Below are 13,758 nucleotides of genomic sequence, written 5' to 3'. Positions count from 1 at the left end.
CCGGTCCCGGTCCGGTACGGGCGTGACACTGAGGGTTGCAATCCGTTGCCGGACACGAAAAAAAAAAAAAAAGACAAAACAAAAAAACAAAAAAACCAAGCATTAGAAAAAATTAAAGACATTTAATGATATATAAAAATACTTAAAATATAGTGCCTAAAGAAAATGACCCAGACACAAAAAATATACCTGTGATCTCATAGTTATATATATATATATATATATAGATATATATATATATACACACACACACACACACACACATACACAAATGTATGTGTATACATAAATTTGTACATACAAATTTATGTATATATAAATGTTATAAGTATTATAATAGATATATAAATATACATATATCTAAATGTTAAGCAGTTAATTGAGTAATGGATAAGAATATAGATTATTTTTATATTTCTTTATACTTTCTCATATTTTCCAAATTTTCTACAATGAACATGTACAGCTTTTGTAAATAGAAAAGAAGTTTTTAAAAACACATTTTACACACACCTAAAACATTTCAGGTTCTTCTTTCAAGCAAAGATCATCTCTTCCTCCTCCAACTATATGATTTTTCTTGTCTTTATACTCTTGTAAATGTTCTCCACCTCTCTCCTCCCTCGTCCAGGGAAACCAAAATCTGCTATCAACTCTAGTGCAGGAGTGTCGATGGGCTCTTCTTCCCCACAGGTGAACTCTAAGCTTCTGATGGTTACCACTGTGTGCACACCTTAACATTTCATTATGAGCTCTGTAATTACTCACTGTTACTACCAACATAAAAGCTTAGAACTTGAAAAGCCTGCAATTCGCACGGCTTTTGTGGAGAAGTACCCACACATTGCTGCACACAGCAATACAGAAATCTGCATTAAAGCATCATTAAAGCTGAAATTGTAATTACACCAGAGTAAATTCAAAGACAGAGATGGCACTGCTGCTCATGATATTTAAATGTGCTAGAAAAGGAAAATGCTCTTTAGCATATGTACTTGAATTCAAAATATAGACTTTTAGACTTCCATTATAGGTTGCCCAGTAGGTACAGGCCACCCCCCATGCTACTGGAACTCCTGCCTCAAGTTATTTTATCTTTGTGTAACAGTTAGTTTGTCTGTAATACAAATCGACACACTTTTGCCAGCTAAAATGTCCTGAGGAAGACAGTCTGGATTTATGAACAGCTGAGGATTTCTAGCTCAAATTCAAAAATAAGTTGGGGGTAAGCTAGTGAAGAGTAAACTTCACCACAGGACCAGAAACACCAAACCCACAGCAAGCCACTGTGACAGTCACTGAAGCTATCCAGTCTGAAATCATCGTGTTCTGAAAACCTCGAGGATGAGGAGAGAAGTGAGTTTGTAAGGATTTTACTAACTTTTACTTTCTGGGTGATTGTTTATCATATCTTAGAACAAAAGCAACCCTAGACATAAGACAATATCAACTAGTAGATCAAAAAAGTAAATTTCCCCCCAATTTAAGTGTATAAACTTTAAGAGATTTAAAGACATAACAACACATGTCATTTATACTATTTAATATATTAATTCAAAAGTGCATTTATATTTTTAAACAATGAAATATATAATTATATAGTGTATGAGACTTAAATCTGAAAATGTCTAACCTAAAAGTAGGCAAAGTTGATAAACCAATTATTTTAATTTCCAATTGTAATATTTTGTAAATCTAAAATTAAAAAGATTCTCCTATTGGGCCGGCCCGGTGGCGCACTGCTACAGTGCGCCGCTTGAGAGCGCGGTGGCGCTCCCGCCAAGGGTTCGGATCCCACATACAGACCGGTTCCCACTCACTGGCTGAGCGAGGTGTGGGAGCAACACTGAGGGTTGCGATCCCGTTGCCGGTCCCGGTCCGGTACGGGCGCGACACTGAGGGTTGCGATCCGTTGCCGGATATGAAAAAAGACAAAAAGGGGGAAAAAAAAAAAAAAAAAAGATTCTCCTATCTCAATAACTTTCAAAAAAATTGTCTATTTTGAGGCTCCAGTTTCTCAAGAATTCTTTCCTTTCCAATATTTATAAGAATCTCTTTTCTCACAGAAAAAGTAACCTTGAGAATACCCAATGTCTATTTCCTATTGAAAATAGAAATTTTCAGATTTCTTTAATTTAGGTGAAGCACTCCCATATTTGACTGCTCTTTTGACTTGTGAGGCCATTTATCGGTATTACCTTAGCAACTAAATTATTAAAGAGTTTGAAAGGCAATAGCCCCCTCTCAGCTTTTAGCAATGGTTGAAACACATTATATTATGGACAAGGTAAATGAAAGGTTTGCTAAAACTACTTTCAAAATAAAGTAATTAATATAATAATGTACTATATAGGGATTTGTAAGTACTTCAATATTTAAAAGGACTCTTTTTTTGAGGACGGAGGTGGAAGAGCAAACCTTGCCTTACATTAGGGCATAAGCTACATTTGCAATCCTAAGAGTAAAATGCAGCTATGTGTATTTCTATATAAACAGTTAATTATTCTTTCAACAAACATCTGTGAAGTGTCTGGCGGCCACTGCTGAGGATAATAAGATCTCTCCCTCTTTCTGGGAGCCCTGTTTTCTCTTGGATTCTGTGACACTCCATTCTCTTCCTCCCCACCTGCCTCCCAGCTTTCTGCTCCTCAGTCTCTTGCTGGCCGTTTGTCCTTTCAGGACTTCAAAATGTTGACACTGTAGCCCCAACCCCAGGCTCTGCTTCTTCGTACTCCAAACTCTCTCCCTTCAGTGATTTCCTGCCTCCCAAGGTTTTAAATACCATCCATGAATGAATGGCTTCCAAACTGATATTGCCAACACAGACTCAATTTCTGAGTGTCAGACCTATATAACAGTAACTGCCTATTTATGTCACTTAGATGTCTCATGGGCATTCAAACCCACCATTCCGCAAAGTGAACTCTTCGTCATTACCTCGGGTCTGTTTGTCTTGTCTCCTCCACCTTGGGAATTGCCCCTCCACCCTATTATATTCTCAGCAAGACTTTTGGATGACACCTTTGGCCAGCTCCCTCTCACCCCACATCCAATCTTTCATTAAGTACTGTCAATTCTAACTTGAAAAATATATAATTAAGATCCAACTGGCACTTCAGTAACTAAACCTAGCCAAAAAAAAAAAAAAAAAAAAATCCACAGTTGGTACATAAACACACGCACAAAAAGGTGCAAATTTTTGTTTAAAAGAAAAAACAGAATAAAGAACCCTTCCCAATGGATGGGGGAGCAAAATCTGTCTGAGTGGTTGCCAAGGGAGGTCATGTTTTTTTTTAAAGCTGGTACCATTTTTGTTAACATGGGAGAGATTTAAAATTAAATTTAGGAGTCATTTTCTAATAGCTTTAATTCATAATGAAGGAGAGATAAAAAGCTAAATCAAAGGCCATTCAGATTAAATTCTCTTAAACTCAGAGATTAGGAGAATATGAAAGATGTCAGTCATTTACATTAAAAGAAGTAGATTACATGTGAACATTATGGTCTTCTCAAAGGTCCAAAATGATAAATGCAGGTCACAGGGCAGATGCATCTGCATTAAAGAATTAACAAAAACTAATGATGTGAGTATATACACCCGATTAGTGATTCAACACAAAAAAGTACCGAAAACAAGGAAAACACACCAACTGACGTCAGTCCATTTGATTTTATCATTCTTTTCCTTAAGCAGGAAGGGCAAGATGTGTCATTACTCAGGCCAACAATTGGCAATTACACAAAGGCTAAGGACTAAAAAAACTGTGGGTGCAGCATGGAATAAGAAGATGATATTATTCTCTATAATTCAGAGAAACTGACTTATGAAATACTTAAAATCATACAACGGATACATTGTGAAATGATATAGCTTGAACACACACACTAGATTAAGACATCTGGTCTTGCAGCCCACTGAAGGTTTTAATAAAATTAACGACTCCAAGGTAATGCTCCACCCAAGGCTGACTAAGGGCATCAACTGGATAAAATTTAGCCGAATCACCTGCCTATTTTAACCAACAAAATGAAACTCTACAAGGAGGACATTGAGGTGCTTTGGACTGAAGACAATGCTTTACAAGTTTAAGTTGATGTTGTTAAGATCATCTTATAATTAGAAAAAAGTGATAATGATTGATCATGTCAGAGATCCCTCTGGAGCAAAAAAAAACAAATAAAACAAAACAAAACCAGAAATTTGGCATCATTTTAAAGAAAGGGTGATTATATGGAACACCAGGAAACTTAATTCTTATTAAGGCTAACAATTAATTTGCTATGACTCCATGGGCACAAAATCTTGCTTTGTCCTATTTCCCACATATAAAGAAGCAAAGGAACTGTCTGTCTTGTACTATCATGTCTATATGCAGCCAAAGGAGATCACTGCCGTGCTGAATGAATATTTTTATGAAAGACCTACCAAGCAGGTTCAGTTTGGTAAATAATATTTCAAGCATGAAAAAGTTGCTGAAGTCTTCCAAATGAAAGTCACACATACACGCACACAAAAGGCACTATCACACTCAGGGCTATGTCCCTAGTCTCACCTTATCTAAGGAGAAATCTTTCACTGGCACCTAAAGATCATTCATCTCTAGTGACTAAGTTGCTCTCACTAGCAAACTAACAGCCTCCCCTTTGTGTGCTGCATGAAAACCTGACGGTACCACAAGCGTCTAAGCAGAAAGGTACGTGTATAATCTCCCCTAGGAGTCTGGGGAGTTAAGAGAAAATGTTTCAATGCCTGCTTTGCTTGCCATCTTCCCTCCTTTGTAGGCTAGCCTATAAAGTTTAGAAAGGATTCAGAAAAATTCTTTTGGTCAAAAATTTGCTCACTGCTTAGGAATACCATCACCATATACTGACAGATTAAAACTATGAGAAGGTAAAGAGACGCAGCACTTACACTAAACTTGTCAAGCATAAAGAGATAAAGAGGGAGAGGAAGAGCAGGAGATTCTTAGAGCAAGAACAGTCCTGTTAAAAAAATGAAACTCTACAACAACTACATACAACAACAGGGTTGAGATCCCCTTACCGGTCATCTTTTAAAAAATAAATAAATAAATAAAATAAAAATAAAAAGCTTCAGTATATGCATTTCAGTCGCATGGACAGATGGACAGACATACATACACACGCAATACATACAGGAAAAAATACAATAAACTGCTAAGAAGAGTTAACTCTGGGTAGTGGGTTTATAGGTGATTTATATTTTCTACGTAATTTCTCAAATTTCCTACAAATTATCAGCTTTACTGTTACAATCAGAAAACCACATTTCATTTTTTAACCAAAAAAGCTTTGAAGATTAGAGTCATGGGAACAGAGCCGACAAAATTTCTTGTGAAATTTTATCATATCCTTAAAATGACACATAGTCATACGCACATTGGTAAACAGAGTAAGTACATGGTTGAAATTGAGGACCAGACTTTCAGGTTTTACTAAAAATCCCTTATTGCTCAACTACATGTCTTCCAAGTTTACAGTTTACATTCTCAGTCCAGTGGATTATTAGGTTTCTTGCCAACATCAAGGACGGCACTAAGTTACAATAGTGATGCTCTCAGGACGATCTCTGGCACACTGGAATATTGGCTTATCTTGTTCTATCCCAGACTATCTTCTTTGAATTCACTAGTCCATGTTGTTATTTTTTCCCGTCTCAACCTCATTGCCCAACTATTAACTTTCAATTCTTCGCATTACAATGCCAGTCTGAAAAACCATTGCCTTTACTCCCATCCAACTTAGAGTCACATTTGATGAATGAGTTCCATGACTGAAGTGAGTAGAAGTGATACAGCCCAAATGCAAGGTGAGCAAGTTGTAAAGTGGTGACACCAATTTTCATGTGTGACTCATAAAGAGACTGAACAAGTCCAGAAGAGGAAGGTCCTCATAATTTTCTGAAATGATGAAAATTTCAGGGCCGGCCCATGGCTCACTTGGGAGAGTGTGGTGCTGAGAGCACTAAGGCCACGGGTTCAGGTCCCTATATAGGGATGGCCTGGCTGGTTGGCTCCCTTGGGGGAGTGTGGTGCTGACACCACCAAGTCAAGATTTAAGATCCCCTTACCGGTCATCTTTAAAAAAAAAAAGGGAAATTTCATTTCAGAAACTGTACGTGACATCTTATCATCATGTACATTTCATGCACAAGTTTCTCCTTGGAAATCACTTTAATGTGTAAACTGGGTTGTACTTTTTAAGCCAAAGCCCCAGGGGTGAGGGTGTGGTAGGGAGGGAGAAAGATAATGAAGGGATGTGCATTGAAATGTTCGTAGTGGTTCATTTTGAACAGTGGGATTTGGGATGTTTTGCTTTGTTGCCCATGTACCTTCCTAATGCTTTTCTGGGTTTTCCAAGTGTCCACTTGGAGTTGTATTGTTTTCATACACGCTCTCCAGTTCTCTGATTATTTTCACCTTTCTGGGCCTCCTTTATCTCAGTTATATCTTTGAAGAGGGGCTCGGTGAACAGAGCTGCATCAAATACACTGGTGACTAATCCTTAAGAAATAAAGTCCCTTTATAAGCAAAATTTATTTATATATACATAGGCTTAGGGATATTTCCTGTCTTTCATAATTCCTAGAGTTGCCCAATAGGAACGTAAGGCTCCTTCCCATCTTTCTTTCCAGAAACCCTGTTATAAATGAATCAAAGTACTCATCTGCAAATTCCCGGTAAAACAACCTGTGAAGACACAAAAAGATATGTGTTTTGGCCAATAGGGCTACATTTACTACCTTAGGGCTTTAAAAGCTTGGGATCACTGGGTCTCAGTTACTTATCTTTGTCTAGTCTGTGGCTCATCCTCTGTAAGTATCATTCTTAGAGCTCATACTTTTAACCATAAACAGATCAAAATCCAACATGGAAATGATATTATGGTAGGCAGAATTCTAAAGATGGTTTCCTCATTATTTAATCAAATACTAATCTAGGTACTACTAAGAAGGGATTTTGCAGACATAAAAAAAATGCATGTTGTTTTAAGCCACTAAATTTTTGGTAATCTGTTACACAGCAACAGAAAACTACTACAGACATTATGTTGTTTACTTTCTGGTTTTATTGTAAAGCCTTTTTATTATAAAAGCACTATATGCTAATTTCCCTACCTTCCAATTTCCCAAAGATAAACACTGTTAACAGTTCCTCCTTCGTCTTTCTACAAATTCCCTGTGAATACGCATGAATACATAAGTTTGTATGCATGAGTGTATACACTCTAAAGCACACACACACAAAATTACAACATGTGCTTTTCGCACTTAACAATCTATCTGGGGCATCTTTCCAATACCAGCACATTAAAACCCACCTCATTCTTTATAACCACCATGCAGTGCTGAGCTATACACCCAAATCATTATTTGCTTAACCAGTCCCTTACTGAAGGACAAGTTAAATAAAAAATTGGTAATGACTTCCCTTTCCATTTGCTGGTTACAAGCGATGCTACACTTATGATTTTCTGTTATTCTGTGAGAATATCAGTAAGATAACTTCCTTTATAAGGATTTGCTGGGCCAAAGGGTAAATGCATTTGAAATTTTAACAAATACTGCAAAGTGCTAATCAAAATAAATGGTTATACTAATTCACATCGACACTTAACATCATACAAGAAGGACGGCTTCCCCACATCTTTGCTATCATTGGATTTTGTCAATTAAAAAAAAATTTTAACACTATTAGGGGAATGATAATATCTCATTATCCTTGTTAACATGTCTCTTATGATTTCAATAAAGCATCATTTCCTATATTTTTATTGGCCATTTTTTTCTATGAGACGCTATTTGCATCTTTTGCCCATTTTATATTGGTGTATTCACCATTTCATTTCAATTTACACAAGTTTTTTATATATTAAGGCAATCAGATGGGCAGGCAATCAGTTATGGGCACAAACATATTTTCACACTATTTTCTTTTGATTTTGTTTATTACATAAAAATTGTCATTTTAGGATATACTAGTCCTTTCCTTTGGGACTTCTGGATTATATTTTATGCTTCAAATCTTCCTGGAACTAGGTGCCTGTGATTTTCTAATTGTCTTTTTTAAAATGGGACTGTTCTATTCACTGTTCTTTTAGGAATCCCTGGCTTCCCACAAACACTACTTGGTTTTTGAAGATGTGCTCCAGAACACTCTGCCAGTATCTCCTTTACCTTGGCGTACCACTGACTCACCTACACAAATAAGGTACTGTCTCTGTCTCTACTGATTCATATGATGGGTACAAATTCATGTGTCAGTGACGAGTGGCCTGGCTCACAGAATCCCTACCTAAGAAAAACAGAAGTGTAGCTTCATCTTATAGGCTAGTGATTCCTTCTCTTGTTTTCTATGGAGACAACTAGGAATCCTCACCTGGCATGCTGTGTATTGAACCCAGGATGGAAAGTAACATCATGTCGCAAGAGAGGCAGAGGTAAAAGGCAGGGTGTGTGAAGTGGCACTGCACATCATCAACACGGGGGACTGACGCTTAACTGAGCTTACATTTTCTTCTTCATCTTTTCATACAGAAATAGGAATCTACCAGACCGTGATAAATGCCACTTCTCACAAAAAGTCTGACAGACATCTACTGCCTCTGAGTGAATAACAACCTGTTGGCTCCATAACATAAAGAAAAATACTCTCAGAACTTGAACAACAGGCTTCTCTCTGCCCACTCCTCTGATTAAATTCTAAAATTAATGCTGAAGAGAAAAGAATTCAAGCTAAGTTTATATGGAGAAAAGAAAAATAATCAAAAGGATCGTTAAAGTCTTAACCACATTTTCTCCCTTCTTAATATTAGCACTGAAGAAAATCACAGCAATAAAAGACTAATCAACGAGCACATAAATAAAATTAATGCTGAAGAGAAAAGAATTCAAGCTAAGTTTATATGGAGAAAAGAAAAATAATTAAAAGGATCATTAAAGTCTTAACCACATTTTCTCCCTTCTTAATATTAGCACTGAAGAAAATCACAGCAATAAAAGACTAATCAACGAGCACATAAAGGATGGTGAAATTATTACAAAACACTACAAAGATGAGTAGGATTAAAATTTTTAAATCACTATTGAATTATATGTAAGCGACAGAATTCATCATTCACTTAGCACCTACTATATACTGCCAGGCAACGTACTGGGTGCTGGAGGAACAGAAAGACTGAAGGAAAAAAAAAAAAGATATAATTCCAGCCTCCAAGTATGGTATTTAGCCTTGCTTGACCCTCTGCAGCCTTTTACCACTATGGCAATGAGGCAATATAAATCTCAAAAGCATATAAGTATATAAGTAGTTATGTACTCATCACACAGCTTTGGAAATAGAATATCACCAACTGCTTACCCTGTCCCCAATTGTGACCCCCTCACATCCTCTCAGATGTAACTACTGTCATGAAATTGGTCTTTTAGATTACCATGTTTTCCTTTAAACTCTTACTACAAACATATATATAATATATTCTATAATTAATATGGAGATATAATTATTATATTATACAGTCATGTGCCACATAACAATGTTTCAGTCAACGGTGGACCACATACACTGTTGTGGCTGTACCATACAGCCTAGGTGTACAGTAGGCTATACCATCTAGGTTTGTGTAAGTGTACTCTGTGATGGTCACAAAACAAGGAAATCTCCTAAATGATATATTTCTCAGAACATATTCTCATTATTAAGCAACATGTGCCTGTACAATATAAAAAACATATTTAATATACATATCTCTAAACAAAATATTGTATGTAGTATCATGTTAACTTTATACGAATAGTTTAAGTAATATGCTTTTGTGACTTGCTTTTGCAGCTCAGCACTAGATCTTGAGTTTCATCCACGTAGATATGTACAGGGCTAGTTCATTTGTTTTCTATGTGCACAATACTCTGTGTATGACTATGCCACAATTCATTTATCCACTTTCCAACTGACATTTAGGTTGTTTCAATTGTTTATCTATTAGAAACGATGCTGCTATGCACAGTCTATAATATGTCTTCAAGTGTGCAAGAGCTTTTCTAAAGTTTACCTGGGAGACATACTTCTGGATGTTAGCGATCATTTTACAGTATCATAATTTTATCAATTTATCTTATACCCTTCTACTTTATCACCTTTTATTTATTATTATGGGGAAAATAACATTTCATTCCAAAGGAGCAATACCTTTTTCTCCCTTCTTCTCCCCAAACATATAACGGACAACTCCCACTCTCAATTTGAGAGCTCCCTTGAACTCAAGGACTGCCTTCTGGGGGAGAGTGACAGTCTGACATTTAAATATGAAATCAAGATCACTGAGAGCCCATCAGTGTCAATCTAGAATTGTCACAAGAGTACAATGAAGTAGGGTTAATCGCTCATGCTTTCAACCTATCATCCTTCACAATCCTGAAGACAACCTTTCTTTTTTTTTTTTGAGACCGGCCGCACTGCGCTCAGCCAGTGAGTGCACTGGCCATCCCTATATAGGACCCGAACCCGCGGCGGGAGCGCTACTGCGCTCCCAGTGCCGCACTCTCCTGAGTGCGCCACGGGCTCAGCCCAAGACAACCTTTCTAAAACACAAATCCTTCTAAAAATCCTGAAAAAGCACTCAAAGTCAAAACTGAATCCACTCTGTGACCTTCATCTGCCTTTCCATTTTTATGTTCTCTTATACAGTCTAGCACATACATCCCACACTCTAGCCATACACTCGTGTGATATTATGATATATATATTTTGGTTTTCATCTATGGTTCTTGGCTGTTCTAAATTTCTTGAGCCTTGCTGTCTTAGAGTTAGTCATAAAGAAATTCTCTGACCTATCTTATCTGATTGAAGGTCATAAGACCCTCATTTCAGAAGGGGTCCTGTCCCATACCCAGGAGGAAGGAATGCTGCACAGTGTGGCCAAGAAGAATCTGGACAGACAGGGCTTACTTGGTTTCTCCACCCACTCTGCTAATGTTAGATCATAACCCTTTTTGTCCAATCACATTTCTACATGGTTGTCCATGCTTCAGTCATGACTATGTAATGAAGCTTCCATAAAAAATCAAAAGCACAGGGTTTGGAGAGCTTCTGGATAGCTAAACACATGGAGGGTCCTGGAGGGTGGCACACCCAGGGAAGGCATGGAAGCTCCGCACCCCTTCCTCCCCAATACCTCACCCTATGCATCTCTTCATTTGCATGCTTTGTAATATCCTTCATAATAAATCAGTAAACGTGTTTCCCTGAGTTCTGTGAGCCAATCCAGCAAGTGACCTGAACCTAACGAGGGGGTCATGGGAGCCCCAATTTATAGCTGGTTGGCCTGGAGTGGGAGCAACCTTGGGGACTAAGACCTTTACTTACACTTTATCAATCACTTTACACAAGTGATTAACTTGTGGGGTATGACACTGTCTTCAGATAGATAGTGTTAGAATTGAATTAGAGGACATCCATTTTGGAGAATTCCAAAATTGCTTGGTGTGTAGAGAAAAAAACCCTACACATTTAGTCACAGAAGTCAGATGTCTGTCTTCTGTGTTGACTGTGCTTGTTGCTGAGTAAGAGTGGAGGAAAAACACACACTTTGGTGTTTGTTTTTTCCCACACAGCTGGGAATTCCCTTTCTCTCATCCCATCTCTACCTGCCAACGTTACCCATCTTTCAACACATCCTGGGCAACTGACTCCTTCAAACGCTCCCAGATTTTCCTGATTGGAATTAATCCTTCTCTTCTTTGCAACACCTTGGATAGAACTTTGAACATCTCTACCTGCCAACGTTACCCATCTTTCAACACATCCTGGGCAACTGACTCCTTCAAACTCTCCCAGATTTTCCTGATTGGAATTAATCCTTCTCTTCTTTGCAACACCTTGGATAGAACTTTGAAAAAAAAAGGCATACAAAAACAGTCTTCACTGCAGTTTCTGTAATATGGCTCTACCTTCCTATAATTCTATAAAGCACTTGGGGCCAAGGGCCTCATCTCTTGAATTTTCATCATCCCTTCAATGGCTATCACAATATGAGAATAGACAAGTTCAATTTCAGGGAGAAACGTGCTGAGTAGTACTTAAAACTAATCCTCTTCATGAAAGCTATCATGTCTGCATTTCGCAAAGATACTCCTAACATGGAAACATGACTTGCATCATCCAAAAATTTAGAAATGGAGAAAGAAATCATTGAAAAAGGACCCCATGGAAAAAGAAATTCTATATTTCAGAGTCCAAGCACTCAGACAGAGAATAAGGTTTGGGTTAACCTATCGGAAAGAACTTGGTGATAAAACAACAGGAATACCAAGATAAGATGCGAAGACACACCTGAATCTCAAAATACCTAAGTTATTTCAAAAACTAACAAAAAGAAATAAAACAAAACTCACGAGAGCGTAATCGATTACCTGCGTGAGCAGAGAGAGGTGAATGCGGTCGAGGCAATGCTGGTGACTGTCCATTGCCTATCAAACTTTTCCGGTTGCTTGTTCGGCAACTATCAAAGGGAAAGGGAAAACAAAGTTTTTAAAAGAGAATATAGCATCAACAATGTTCAAGCACATCCAGAAGTAAGCATAGGCTAGGTTGAACAACCTATCTGCTCATGCTATTGTTAAAATTATTGCAAATTATTATGCATTCACTAATATTTGAGGGTGGCTGCCTAAAATACAATGTATTCATATAGCATAACATCATCAATATTCCTCACCATCAGTGGAGCATATGCAAATGCCTTCTTTCAGCTCTTGACTGCAAATATGTGACATGCCATACACACAAGTGATAAATTAAGGATTCAAATCAGCAAACGACAGGTAGCATCTTTGTTGACACAAAATTTCTAATACAAAATTACATGCAATGAAGTGCAATGACATTAATCTTACAATAATACACTAATTAAAAATCTAATTATTTAGACAAATTTCATATCTGTGCCTTTTGTCGACAGAAGATCTGATGCCTAAGATAAATGTTTTTCACGACTCATTCATTTTTCATCTTGTATACTGCACTCAAATTCCTTACTAAGGTAAATGTTTTGGAATCATAAAGCTGATTCCAGTGTATTAAAATAATAGTGACGGTCCTTTTTCACAAGCATGCTAGTTATTGGTTTTATCCTGAGTACCCAGTGAGTAGAAATAAATTAGTACATATAGGCACAGGGCAACTACTTTCTCCTGTTTCTGCTAGTAGGAGGTTATAAAATGCTAACTTGATTATAAAGTTAACTCCCACAAGCCTCAAGGAATAAGGCAGATTCAAAACATGTTGATGGTGAAACGGATAATATTTTATCTTCATTTGCTTTTCTTAATATAGATTGACATTTCATTCTCTATTATCAGTAAGGGTTATAAAAACAGCAAGTTACTTCATTTAATTCACCTAGAACAAGGTTCGGGGCACTGTGGCTCTATCTCCCACACTTGTGCCACTTGCCACCGCCATTATGAGTTTACTGCAATTCCTTAATTCAGAACAGACCTCTGAGACAGGAATTTTCCGAACAGATATCTGAAACAGGAGTTTTCACCTGACTTCTAAAGTAGGTATAGTGAGTTGACATATTTTAGAGTTCCTATAAAATATTTGAAAGGAGGGCTGGCCAGTCAGCTCAGTTGATTATAGTGCAGTATTGTAACACCAAAGTCAAAGGATCCCCATATAGGCCAGTTGCCAAAAAAATATATATATATAAAAATACACACACACACACACACACACA

The 13,758-nt window shown here is 37.3% G+C and overlaps 1 protein-coding gene across 1 annotated transcript in view; it reads right to left on the bottom strand.

Annotated features, from left to right (window-relative positions):
* The window catches only part of MAST4 (microtubule associated serine/threonine kinase family member 4), a 168,583-nt gene that overhangs the window by 97,384 nt on the left and 57,441 nt on the right, over positions 1–13,758 (bottom strand). The window contains 1 exon segment of the mRNA XM_008568933.1: positions 12,431–12,519. Coding sequence (XP_008567155.1) covers positions 12,431–12,519 — 89 coding nt within the window.

This window comes from Galeopterus variegatus, unplaced genomic scaffold, assembly GCF_000696425.1.
Source record: "Galeopterus variegatus unplaced genomic scaffold, G_variegatus-3.0.2 Scaffold453, whole genome shotgun sequence".
NCBI lineage: Eukaryota > Metazoa > Chordata > Mammalia > Dermoptera > Cynocephalidae > Galeopterus > Galeopterus variegatus.
The sequence above is the reverse complement of the archived record's forward strand: the minus strand, read 5'-3'. Positions and strand labels throughout refer to the sequence as shown.